At 50.2% G+C, this 12,504-nt stretch overlaps 1 protein-coding gene and 1 non-coding gene across 2 annotated transcripts in view; one reads left to right on the top strand and one right to left on the bottom strand.

Moving 5' to 3' along the window:
- Window positions 1-487: 487 nt before the first annotated feature.
- Window positions 488-12,504, top strand: part of LOC120375474 (zinc finger protein 850-like) — a gene marked incomplete at its 5' end in the record, with an annotated part of 271,416 nt that continues 259,399 nt past the window's right edge. Inside the window, one exon of the mRNA XM_039496133.1 lies at window positions 488-954. Within this exon, the coding sequence (XP_039352067.1) occupies window positions 488-954 (467 nt within the window). The remainder of the gene's footprint in view (window positions 955-12,504) is intronic.
- TRNAE-UUC lies at window positions 12,029-12,100 on the bottom strand. The gene has a single exon. It is a non-coding gene; the product is annotated as a tRNA-Glu (tRNA).

Genomic DNA, 12,504 nt, shown 5'->3' with positions numbered 1-12,504 from the left:
ACCCAAAGGGAATGTTTCCGGGAGTTGTGCACTCCCAGAAAAAGCAAAAGCCTGTGAGACTCAGCAGAGGCCAGAGGAAAACTTAAGTAGCCTCTCAGACCTTATTACACATGAGAGAATCAACTTGGAAGAGAAACGTTACACATGGCATGAGTATGGGAAAAGCTTCAATGAGAGCTCAGACCTTTTCACACATCAGGGAATCCACACAGGAGAGCTGCCCTACACGTGCTCTGAGTGTGGGAAAAGCTTCAGTTGGAGCTCTACCCTTATCGCACACAGGAGAATCCACACAGGAGAGAGGCCATACACATGCTCTGAGTGCGGGAAAAGCTTCAGTCACAGCTCTACCCTTATCGCACACAGGAGAATCCACACAGGAGAGAGGCCCTACACATGCTCTGAGTGTGGGAAAAGCTTCAGTCAGAGCTCACACCTTATCGCACACAGGAGAATCCACACAGGAGAGATGCCCTACACATGCTCTGAGTGCGGGAAAAGCTTCAATCAGAGCTCACACCTTATCGCACACAGGAGAATCCACACTGGAGAGCTGCCCTACACATGCTCTGAGTGTGGGAAAAGCTTCAGTCAGAGCTCACACCTTATCGCACATCGGAGAATCCACATGAGAGAGACGCCCTACACATGCTCTGAGTGCGGGAAAAGCTTCAATCGGAGCTCAAACCTTATCAAACATTGTAGAATCCACACAGGAGAGATGCCCTACACATGCTCTGAGTGCGGGAAAAGCTTCAATTGGAGCTCAGACCTTATCGTACATCAGAGAATCCACACCGGAGAGATGCCCTACACATGCTCTGAGTGCGGGAAAAGCTTTAATCAGAGCTCAAACCTTATTGCACATCAGAGAATCCACACCAGAGAGACGCCCTACACGTGCTCTGAGTGCGGGAAAAGCTTCAGTCGGAGCTCAAACCTTATTGCACATCAGAGAATCCACACGAGAGAGACCCTACACATTCTCTGAGTGCGGGAAAAGCTTCAGTCAGAGATCAAACCTTATCACATATCAGAGAATCCACACGTGAGAGAGACCCTACACATGCTCTGAGTGCGGGAAAAACTTCATTGAGTGCTCAGACCTTGTCAGACATCGTAGAATCCACAGTGGAGAGAGACTCTACACATGCTCTGCATTTGGGAAAAGCTTCAATCAGAGGTCATTCCCTATTAGATATCAGAAAATCCAAATGGGAGGGAACTGTAAGAAATGCCTTGATTAGGGCTGGCCAAAGATTTGTTTTTTAAAAAATCACATTTGCTAATTCCAATATAGTGATCTTTGCACCATCTTCACCGTGGTCTCAGCTCCCCCATATCACTTGCCGCCTCCTGCCTTTTGCAGCTAACCCTTGTTTGGGGTCAGTCCTGTGATCTTTTCTATCAACTCCTTTCCTTTTGACTCGTAGGAGCGTGTGTCCCTCCAGCCAGGAATGTTCATCAGCTCCAGGTCGGGGAGAGAGGGTTGATGCCAACAAGCTACCCTGAGGCAAAAGCTACCTGTGTCTTACATCCACTAGGACTGTACATGGAATTGGCTGCTCAAGTTAGTGATTTTGGTGTAAAAAGACAATTATAGTTGTAGAGCAGAAGCAGCCCAGGGAGTGAACCTAACAGGTAATGATCAAGTGATCTCTCTCCTGCCATCCATCTCCACCCTCTGACAAACAGGCTAGGAACACCATTCCTTACCCATCCTGGCTAATAGCCATTCATGGACTTAACCTCCATGAATTTATCCAGTTCTCTTTTAAACCCTGTTATAGTCCTAGCGTTCATAACCTCCTCAGGCAAGAGGTTCCACAAGTTGACTATGCGCTGTGTGAAGAACTTCCTTTTATTTATTTTAAACCTGCTGCCCATTAATTTCATTTGGTGGCCCCTAGTTCTTGTATTATGGGAGTAAGTAAATAACTTTTCCTTATCTACTTTCTCCACATCACTCATGATTTTATATTCCTCTATCATATTCTCCCTTAGTCTCCTCTTTTCCAAGCTGAAAAGTCCTAGCCTCTTTAATCTCTCCTCATATGGGACCTGTTCCAAACCCCTAATCATTTTAATTGCCCTTCTCTGAACCTTTTCTAATGCCAGTATATCTTTTTTGAGGAGACCACATCTGTACGTAGTATTCAAGATGTGGGCGTACCATGGACTTATATAAGGGCAATAATATATCCTCTGTCTTATTCTCTATCCCCTTTTTAATGATTCTTAACATCCTGTTGGCTTTTTTGATTGCCTCTGCATACTGCGTGGACATCTTCAGAGAACTATCCATGATGACTTCAATATCTTTTTCCTGACTCGTTGTAGCTAAATTAGCCCCCATTATATTGTATGTATAATTGGGGTTATTTTTTCCAATGTGCATTACTTTACATTTATCCACATTAAATTTCATTTGCCATTTTGTTGCCCAATCACTTAGTTGTGTGAACTCTTTTTGAAGTTCTTCACAGTCTCCTTTGGTCTTAACAATCTTGAGCAATTTAGTGTCATCTGCAAACTTTGCCACCTCACTTTTTACCCCTTTTTCCAGATCATTTATGAATAAGGTGAATAGGATTGATCCTAGGACTGACCCTTGGGGAACACCACTAGTTACCCCTCTCCATTCTGAGAATTTACCATTAATTCCTACCCTTTGTTCCCTGTCCTTTAACCAGTTCTCAATCCATGAAAGGACCTTCCCTTTTATCCCATGACAACTTAATTTACGTAAGAGCCTTTGGCGAGGGACCTTGTCAAAGGCTTTCTGGAAATCTAAGTACACTATGTCCGCTGGATCCCCCTTGTCCACATGTTTGTTGATCCCTTCAAAGACCTCTAACAGATTAGTAAGACACCATTGCCCTTTACAGAAACCATGTTGACCTTTGCCCAACAATTTATGTTCTTCTATGTGTCTGACAATTTTATTCTATTTATTGTTTCAACTAATTTCCCCAGAACTGACGTTAGACTTACTGGTCTGTAATTGCCGGGATCACCTCTAGAGCGTTTTTTAAATATTGACGTTACATTAGCTATCTTCCAGTCATTGGGTACAGAAGTCGATTTAGAGGACAGGTTACAAACCATAGTTAATAGTTCTGCAACTTCACATTTGAGTTCTTTCAGAACTCTTGGGTGAACGCTGTCTGGTTCCTGTGACTTGTTACAGTTAAATTTATCAATTAATTCCAAAACCTCTTCTAGTGACACTTCAATCTGTGACAGTGCCTCAGATTTGTCACCTACAAAAGCCAGCTCAGGTTTGGGAATCTCCCTAACATCCTCAGCCGTGAAGACTGACACACAGAATCCATTTAGTCTCTCCTCAATGGCTTTATCATCTTTAAGTGCTCCTTTTGTATGTCGATCATCAAGGGGCCCCACTGGTTGTTTAGCAGGCTTTCTGCTTCTGATATACTTAAAAAACATTTTATTACCTTGTGAGTTTTTGGCTAGCCGTTCTTCAAACTCCTCTTTGGCTTTTCTTATTAAATTTTTCACTTAATTTGGCAGTGTTTATGCTCCTTTCTATTCACCTCACTAGGGTTTGACTTCCACTTTTTAAAAGATGCCTTTTTATCTCTCATTGCTTCTTTTACATGGTTGCTAAGCCCCCGGTGGCTCTTTTTTAGTTCTTTTACTGTGTTTCTTAATTTGGAGTATACATTTAAGTTGGTCTGTGTAGTGGGGCAGACTGCCCCACTCCCTGTGAGAGTGGGCTGCGGCAGGCCAGGGCGCCTGCGCAGACAGGGAGCCAATCAGAAAAGGGCTTATTGTGAGCCAATCAGGGCCCAGTTTGGAGACAGCCAGTCAGGGCCAGGCTCAGACATTTATAAAGGCTGCGCAGGAAGGGAGCAGTCAGTCTGTCCTTGGCCTTTGAGAGGGGAAGGTCAGTCTCCAAGGGTGGAGACTAGCACCGCGGACAGCGCAGTGCTGGCCTGGGCTCGGGGAGGTTAGAGAGCTTGAGCCCGTAGCCTGCCAGGCAGCAGGCCCTGAAGGGAAGGGCCTAGCGGGTACAAGGGGCCATAGGGGAAGCAGCCCAGGGAAACAGACAGCGGAGGGGAGAGAAGGACAGCGAGGCTGATGCAAGAGGGTCCCTGGGCCGGGACCCAGAGTAGAGGGCAGGCCTGGGTCCCCCCCCCCTTCCTCCTTGCAGTATACCCAGCCAATGGCCGTAGGGAGCGGCCATTGTATTACCCCAGATCCCTGACAAGAGGGATTGGACTCAGAGGGCGGTTGGACATAGTGGCTGGGGTGTAGGACTGCTAATCACCGACCCCCGGAAGGGGGCGCAGATGGACTAAGGGGCACTGCCGGAGGGCAGTGGCCTCGAAGAGGACGCCGCTGAGCTGGCAGCAACGCGGGTCCAGAGACAGCAACAGAGGGCAGAACGATGGACGGGACACCACCAGGAGGGGGCGCTCCACTGGACAGAGCTAATTCCCGGAGTCACCAGCGGGAGGGGCCAGGTGGTGAGTCCCAACCCGTTACAACGTGGTGGAGAATGCAGGCACGAGCGGTCCGTCCCTGATACAAGGGGCAAGAGCGAGGACTAGGCAGTTTGTGCCACATTGAGAAACTAAGGGATTGAGAGATAGAGATGGTGGAGAAACGGGACTTGTACTGGAGGGCCTGGGTGGCTCGGCTTGCCGAGCAGCAGAGAGAGGTCCTCTGGCTGCTGCGGGGGTGGGCACCCAGACTGTATAGGAGACCAGGCGCCCAGGGCAAGAGACCGGGGCCTGGGTCTAGGAACTGTTATGCCTGTGGGTGAAATGGCCACTTCAGGAGGGAGTGTCCCTACTGGGAGAGGGCAGAGAGGCCCCACCCAGAGAAGGCGCCCCCGTGAAGGTAACAGGGGCCCCCAGCTTGTTGGGTCTGTGGGGAGTCGGGACACCTGAAAAGGGAGTACCCCAGCAGGGCTCCCAAGGCCCAGGCCAGCCCTGAAGGAAGGGCTAGGGCCCACACAAGCAGGACTAGGGCCGTGGCAGGGGGAAGGCTCCAGGGGTGCTTCCACTGCCACACCAAGGGCCACACAAAGAGGCATTGCTCCCTGAGGCAGAGAGGAGGAGTGTCAGAAACCAAGGCTCGGTCTGGGACTAGCCGCCAGGAAGGGGTAGTCCAGACTGAGGCCTCCAGAGGGACGGGGGCTGCGGCAGAGAGACTCCACCTTAAACAGGGAACCCACACAAGGGCCAAGAGGGCTGAGGTGGGAACCCAAACCAATGTGGAAACCCACATAGGACCAAGGGAGGTCTACAGTGGGGACCCAGACAATTGAAGAAGGAAGCAGGTGGCTCCAGTTGGTGGAGAGCCTGTGCTTTGTAAGAGATTCCCTGAGGGCCCAGTTGCGAGGAGCACAGGGGTGATAGGGAATTTCTCCCCCCCCCCCCCCGAGAGGGTTCTTAAGGGGGAGGGTGTGTAGTGGAGTGGACTGCCCCACTCCCTGTGAGAGTGGGCTGTGGCAGGCCAGGGCGCCTGCACAGACAGGGAGCCAATCAGAAAAGGTCTTATTGTGAGCCAATCAGGGCCCAGTTTGGAGACAGCCAATCAGGGCCAGGCTCAGACATATATAAAGCCTGCGCAGGAAGGGAGCAGTCAGTCTGTCCCTGGCCTTTGAGGGGGGAAGGTCAGTCTCCAAGGGTGGAGACTAGCACATGGACAGCGCAGTGCTGGCCTGGGCCTGGGCTCGGGGAGGTTAGAGAGCTTGAGCCCGTAGCCTGCCAGGCTGTAGGCCCTGAAGGGAAGGGCCTAGCGGGTACAAGGGGCCATAGGGGAAGCAGCCCAGGGAAACAGACAGCGGAGGGGAGAGAAGGACAGCGAGGCTGATGCCAGAGGGTCCCTGGGCTGGGACCCAGAGTAGAGGGCGGGCCTGGGTCCCCCCCCCCCTTCCTCCTTGCAGTACACCCAGCCAATAGCCGTAGGGAGCGGTCATTGTACTACCCCAGATCCCTGACAAGAGGGATTGGACTCAGAGGGCGGTTGGACATAGTGGCTGGGGTGTAGGACTGCTGATCACCAACCCCCGGAAGGGGGTGCAGATGGAGTAAGGGGCACTGCCAGAGGGCAGTGGCCTCGAAGAGGACGCCGCTGAGCTGGCAGCAACGCGGGTCCAGAGACAGCAACAGAGGGCAGAACGATGGACAGGACACCACCAGGAGGGGGCGCTCCACTGGACAGAGCTAATTCCCGGAGTCACCAGTGGGAGGGGCCAGGTGGTGAGTCCCTCCTCTATTATGGTGTCTTTAAAAAGCGTCCATGCAGCTTGCAGGGATTTCACTTTAGTCACTGTACCTTTTAATTTCTGTTTAACCCCCTCATTTTTGCATAGTTCCCCTTTTTGAAATTAAATGCCACAGTGTTGGGCTATTGAGTTGTTCTTCCCACAACAGGGATGTTAAATGTTGTTATATTATGCAGTTTATTTTGAGCAACTGCAGTTAGTCGGGAGAGTACACACGGTCAGAGTTTCCCCTCCCGAGGTGGGTCTCGGTTAGATAAACAGTTAAGGCAAGCATTTATACCTTTTGTGACATGCAGATGTTACTCATTACTGTATTTTGTTTGTACATATTCCTTTCTGTTCTCTTACTTCTCTCAGCAATTTCTGTTACAGTCTGCATTCTATTGTTATCTAAGGTCAAAAACCAGCATCTCTTACAGTTCTTTTCCACTCGCCCAGGCCCTGCTTGGAAGTCTCGCGTTATTAGCTGTTAGAGTTAGCCTGTTAAATATCAAAATAAGGAGAAAACACAATTATACAAAGCAAAACGAAATCACAAACAGAAATGTCATTGGAAATACAAATATAAAAAAGGGAAATGCAATTCCCATCACTTTATCATGTCTGGGCCATTCCTGTATTGAGAGCACCTGCTAAGGTCCCTGTGTGCTTATGAGAAACCTGGAGGAACTCATACCACAGCCTGAACATGAAACTCAACTGCTCCCAGGTGCCGCAGTAAAACCCTTTCCCTGCTGTGACGTTGCACTCCATGTGATTTTATGAAAATATGCTAATGAATGTGAATATAATGTAACTGGAATATGCTTCATACAAAAGGTCTCTTGTACAGTATCATTAAAAAGCTTATAATCTACTGTGTGTGTTCATGCTATTTGTATGAATCGATCATTCTTGTATCTGAAACTAGAAATATGAACTAGTTATAACTCTAAGGTCCTGTTGTAATGATGCAAAGTGTGGGCCATTAATAGTGGTTTGGACTCTTGAAGGCTCCCATTAACCAGGACAATTGACTGGAGATGGCTCTGTCCTGCACCATCTGTGAATCAGGCCAGGAAGAATGAAGGCTTGGGGTCTCACAGGACATATGGATTCCTGTACCAGGGGACATGGTCATCTTAAACCTGGGGCTTTTCCCCAGGAGAGAGATGAAAGATTCCTGCCTTGTACCAAAGCTGTATAAGGGGGTGAAACAGAAGAAAGGTGGCTGCAGTCATGAGAAATCCCTTAGCTACCACCTGAACTGGAACAAGGACTGTACCAGATGAAAAGATTGGGCCCAGACTATAAATAAGTCTAGTCTGCAAAAAAAGCTTATTGGAAGATCTCTGAGGATGAGAGTTTTATCTGTATTAGGCTTAGACTTGCATGTTTCTGTTTTATTTCGCTCTGTGGCGAATAGAAACTCCACAGAGAAGGAAAAGTTAATGCCCTAGAAAAGTCTGTGTGTGTGAGATGGGTGGGAGGGTGTCTAGAAACCACTCTCCTCTAGTTTCTTTTCTCTGATTTCCTGTTGAAAATCTGAAGCCAGGAGTAAAAAACATCATCTTCTCTGAGGTTTGAATTTAGGGCCTTCAGATTATGAGACTGACACGCTGCCAACTGCGCTAAGAAGGCTTGGAAAAACTTTAGGCTCAGTGCATCTAGGACCCTTCTATAGCCATGACTGGGGCAGGGAAAGAGCCAGGGCTGTGCTGGAAGACGCAGGGAGCTCTGGTGACCAGAGACTTTTTCTGGCAGCTTTCACAGCAGCAAAGAAATCAGTTTGCCCTGCCAGTGAACAATCTACTGGAACTAATGGCAGCACAGGGGGATGTTTCCAAGCTGTGCATCTACTTCCACATTTTAGAACTTACTCTCCTTTTCCTAGTAGGGCATTTTCCATGGGGATTAAGCAAAGCAAGTTGGGGAAACTACACAGGTAATAGAAACCTGTACTCCAGATAAGGCTTGAATTCATAACCCCAGCAGTATCCCCATTTGCACTAACCAGTTGCACCACTGCAGGTGCTTCTTAGACAAACCTGGGAAGCAGGCAGTTATCAGTCTCTGTGGGTCACACCTTTGCCTGGTAATTGAAAGGCTGATGCATCAAACCTTACTCAAGATGTGGCTTTTCAGCCATGAGACTCCAGGACGTTTTAACAGGAAGAAAATCTCCTCGATTCTTGTTTAGCCCCATTTGACTCCTTCTGCCCATCTTCTCCGCGCCCCCCCGCCCCCGCCAGTCTCTTTCCTTCCCCACTGGGGCCGTGCAGAGAGGAGCCCCAGTCAGTCTCTGTCACAGAGTCTGTATCCCATAAAGGGAGGGAGGGGTCGCTCCAAAACACTGATAATGGGGCGGGGAGTGGTGTGTGTGGTTAGGGGGAGAAAGGATGGAAATCTAATGGTGGGTCCCACAGAGATTCCCCCCAGATTGGGGAGATCCCCTGCTGCCCCCATCAGCCAGCTGTGGGAAGAACAACTCGATATTGTTTGGGGAAGCCACCTTTAAAAACACAAGTGTAACATGCTAGTTACATTTTAATAAGACCAAAGCCTCCTCAAACCCAGGGTCACAATCATTGGAATGATTTTGCCTTGATATTTTAGCAGCCGCAGACACAAAGCGAGTCAAATTACAGTTTCCGTTTGGAGTCAGTGCACACACAAGAATCCGGACGCTTTTAATTCCTTAGGTTCTGCTGCCATTTCATTTGTTTCCTGTTCCAAGATTTATCCTTGTGCAAAGCAACATTACGCCCTTGGGATTGTTCCGCTCCCTCGTCCTGCCTGCCACTCATGGGCAATTTAAAAGGGCCTGGGGACCCCCGCCACCACCGCCAGCAGCACAACGGGACTAAGGCACTTTCCTGCCCGCCCTCGCTCTGTGTGGCACACCACTCCTGGAAATGCCTGGCACATCCGTGTGGCCCCTGGGGTGGGAGGGGTCTCTATGCGCTGCTCCCTCCTCGAGTGCCAACTCTGTCATCTGTGGCAATGGGAGCTGCGGCGGTGGAGTCTGTGGGCAGCGGTGCGCAGAGACACCCCCGGCCCTCCCACTTAGGAGCTGGTGGGGTGGGGTGTGGGTTGCTTTTGGGAGATGCCCGAGGTAAATGCTGCACCCCTCACCACCTCCTGCACCCCCAACCCCCTGCCCCAACCCAGGCCCCACACCCAAACTCCTTCCAAGACCCTGCCCCCACACACCCTCCTGCACCTCAACCCCCCTGACTGAGCCCAGATCCTGCACCCAAACTCTCCCCCAGAGCCTTAGGCAGTTGTGTGTGTGTGTGGGGGGGCAGGACCTGATCCCATTCTGGGCACCACCAAAAATTATACAAACCTGCCGCCCCTGTCCAGTCCAACCTTCTGCTGATGCACCTCAGCCCACATCCCTGCAGGGTTTGAAGCTTCCATTGCTTAAATTCCAGGACACTGAGGGGTTTCAGCTCCCCTTTGCCCAGAGGGAGCTTTCACCCCACTCCCAACCAGGTTCTTGTCCATGGGATGACTGTAGGGGGGCTGGGTCCCTCGGTGTCTTTTCTCTCTCTGTGACAGGCCAGGGTGCAATAACTGGGGCATCTGAACACCCAGGACTTTCTGTGGGGCTGCCATTCCTCTTCCCCTTCTGTGGTCTCGTCTGTCATTGACTCCATCCTTTTTTCTATCCATCGTCAGCACCATCGCAAGCAAGCTGCACTCACCTCAAAAAGACAGAAAGTCCTGTGGCACCTTACAGAGTAACAGACATATTGGAGCATAAGCTTTTGTGGGTGAATCCCCACTTCATCAGATGAATGTAGTGGAAATTTCCAGGGGCAGGTATAAATATGCAGGTAAGAATCAGCCTAGAGATAAGGAGGTTAGTTCAATCAGGGAGGATGAGGCCCTCTTCTAGCAGCTGAGGTGTGAACACCAAGGGAGGAGAAACTGCTTTTGTAGTTGGCTAGCCAGGCACAGAATTCCCACTCCATTCATCTGATGAAGTGGGGATTCACTCACGAAAGCTTATGCTCCTGTACGTCTGTTAGTCTATAAGGTGCCACAGGACTCTGTCTCTTTTTACAGATCCAGACTAACACAGCTACCCCTGTGATACTGAAAAAGACAGTGTCCCCTGGTGGGTGTAAATCACTGACCTCTCTGAGCACTGACTGCCCCTCTGTTTCTTTGCCTCTCAGTCTGTGAAGATGGGACCTTTCCCTCCAGTGCTGGAGGATTCGCCCTTCTCATCTACCCTTGTCCCAAGCAGCACAGCGGGTGGGAATCTTACATGTACTGAGGTGACTTAGGAGCAGAAACCGCCCCCGACCTTCCATGCAATTGGCACTTGCCCCTCACTGAGCAGGATTGAAACTCCTGCAGGGAGATTGCAGGGCCACATCCCCTCTGGGCATGAGCAAAGCAGCAGGGTGAAAAAAATGAGCCTGGAGATGAAACCCAGGATCTCATACATGCAGAGCATGTGCTCTACCACTGAGCTACATCCCCAGATGGGATGTGTGTATTATGAGTTACACTCAGAGCCCTCCTGTTCCCAGCACATCCAGTGACGTATAAGCTTCACGAGAAGCCCATTCCCCTCTCTGAGGGCCAGACCTGCTCTCCTGGAGGTTAGTTGTTCATAGGGGTCACTTTGCAGCAGGGCCAGATTCTATGTGTGGGGCAGAGGGAGTTTGTGCTCTGGACTCAGGGTGCAGAGATGCAGGGGAGAGGGCTGAGTTTATTGGGTGGGTGGTGCTGCAATCCCCTGCTGCAAGGTCATGGTGGGGGACGCTGTGAGCAGCTCAACACCTCACCCTGGTGGCAGAAGCGGGGTGGGGAGCTCCAGGTATTTCCACCTGCCTGTGAAGTCCAGCTTTCCCCAGCACATTCACTGCAGTGCAGTTGGGTCACTGTTTCCATGGCTGAACAGCAAATAATCGCTCCCAGTTTCCCTTCTATCGGCAGCAGGGTTAGCCTGTGTCGGTGGTTAGTGAGGTGGATCTATTTTGTTATATAGATTGTTATTCATTCCCCACCTTGACAATTCACACAGTCCCTTTCCTACTCAAATCCCCAGAACCTCAGTGATCCTGGTAGCAGGGGTTGGGGCCTGAGATTTTCAGGGTCCTTTTTACCCTCCACCTGGAGTGAACGCAGCTTTTCCCCCATCCCGGACAATCCATGAAATAACAACAGGGGCATAAAGAAAGAGGGGAGGGAACATCTCACAGTCAGTGCTGGCTGTGCCCAGGGCCCCCGGCTTGTCCATTGTTTCCATGGAATTTGGCCCCCTGCTTTGCACAAGGGACAGAGAAAGATCTTGCTGTTCCTGTGTCTGTGCAAGGAAATGTGCGTCTGTATGAAAGAGAGGCGGGAAATGGCCCCATGATGAGACAATAGCCTCAGGATTAAGACCTAAGGACTCAGGCTGAGAACTGATAGAACTGCACTCATCTGGGATTTAACAAATTGTCTTCCATGGAGATCCAGCATTTTTGCCACCCCAAGTGAAAAAAAAAAAGGCACAATTTGCAGCACTTTGGCAGCAGCTCTACCACTACTGCTTTTGGGAGCAATTCGGTGGCAAGTCCTTCCCTCCAAGAGGGACTGAGAGGGCCAGACCTGCCTTTGTGCCTCCCCTTTCCATTAGCCGCCCCAGGGACCTGCTTGCTGCTGGTGCCTGGAGCCGGCCCTGCCATGGAGACACTGGGAAGATGGGAGAATCAGGAAAATAACATGGATTTGTTTACAGTGCAAGTAAAGAATAACTGAAGGTTTTTTGGTTTAAAGTCACTTTTCCCTGACTGGAAATTGAACCCAGGCCTTGGCAATGAAAGTGCCAAATCCTACCCACTAGACCACCAGGGAAGAGAGGATGTTGCTTTTCTTCTCACTTATGCTACACTTTCTTAGCCTACTTTCTAGCCACTTTCTGAAACCCCTCCATTGTCCACTCCCTGAGGGGCTAGGAGCAGAAAGTGCAGGAATCCCTGTACTCAGGGTCACAACCTGAGCCCAACCCAAGTCACTGAAACAAACTCAAATCATGCTACCTCCAGCAGGATCACAGAGCCATACAAAAAAACCCCATGAGGAACAATCCTCCTCTGCCTTCATTTACCCCATCGCAACCCTCTCAGCAGCCCGCTCTTGCGGGAAGGACACTGAGCTGACAGGAGCTCTGGCACAGAGACCAAGGGAGGGGTGTTGCTCCCCCTGGGTGTGAGCTGATCACATTCTGACTCCGTGTAATGGGGCTCTGAGCTTTGCCA

Source organism: Mauremys reevesii, linkage group 12, assembly GCF_016161935.1.
Source record: "Mauremys reevesii isolate NIE-2019 linkage group 12, ASM1616193v1, whole genome shotgun sequence".
In the NCBI taxonomy this organism is placed as follows: Eukaryota; Metazoa; Chordata; order Testudines; family Geoemydidae; genus Mauremys; species Mauremys reevesii.
Note: the sequence above shows the minus strand (reverse complement) of the source record. Positions and strands in the feature narration are given on the sequence as shown.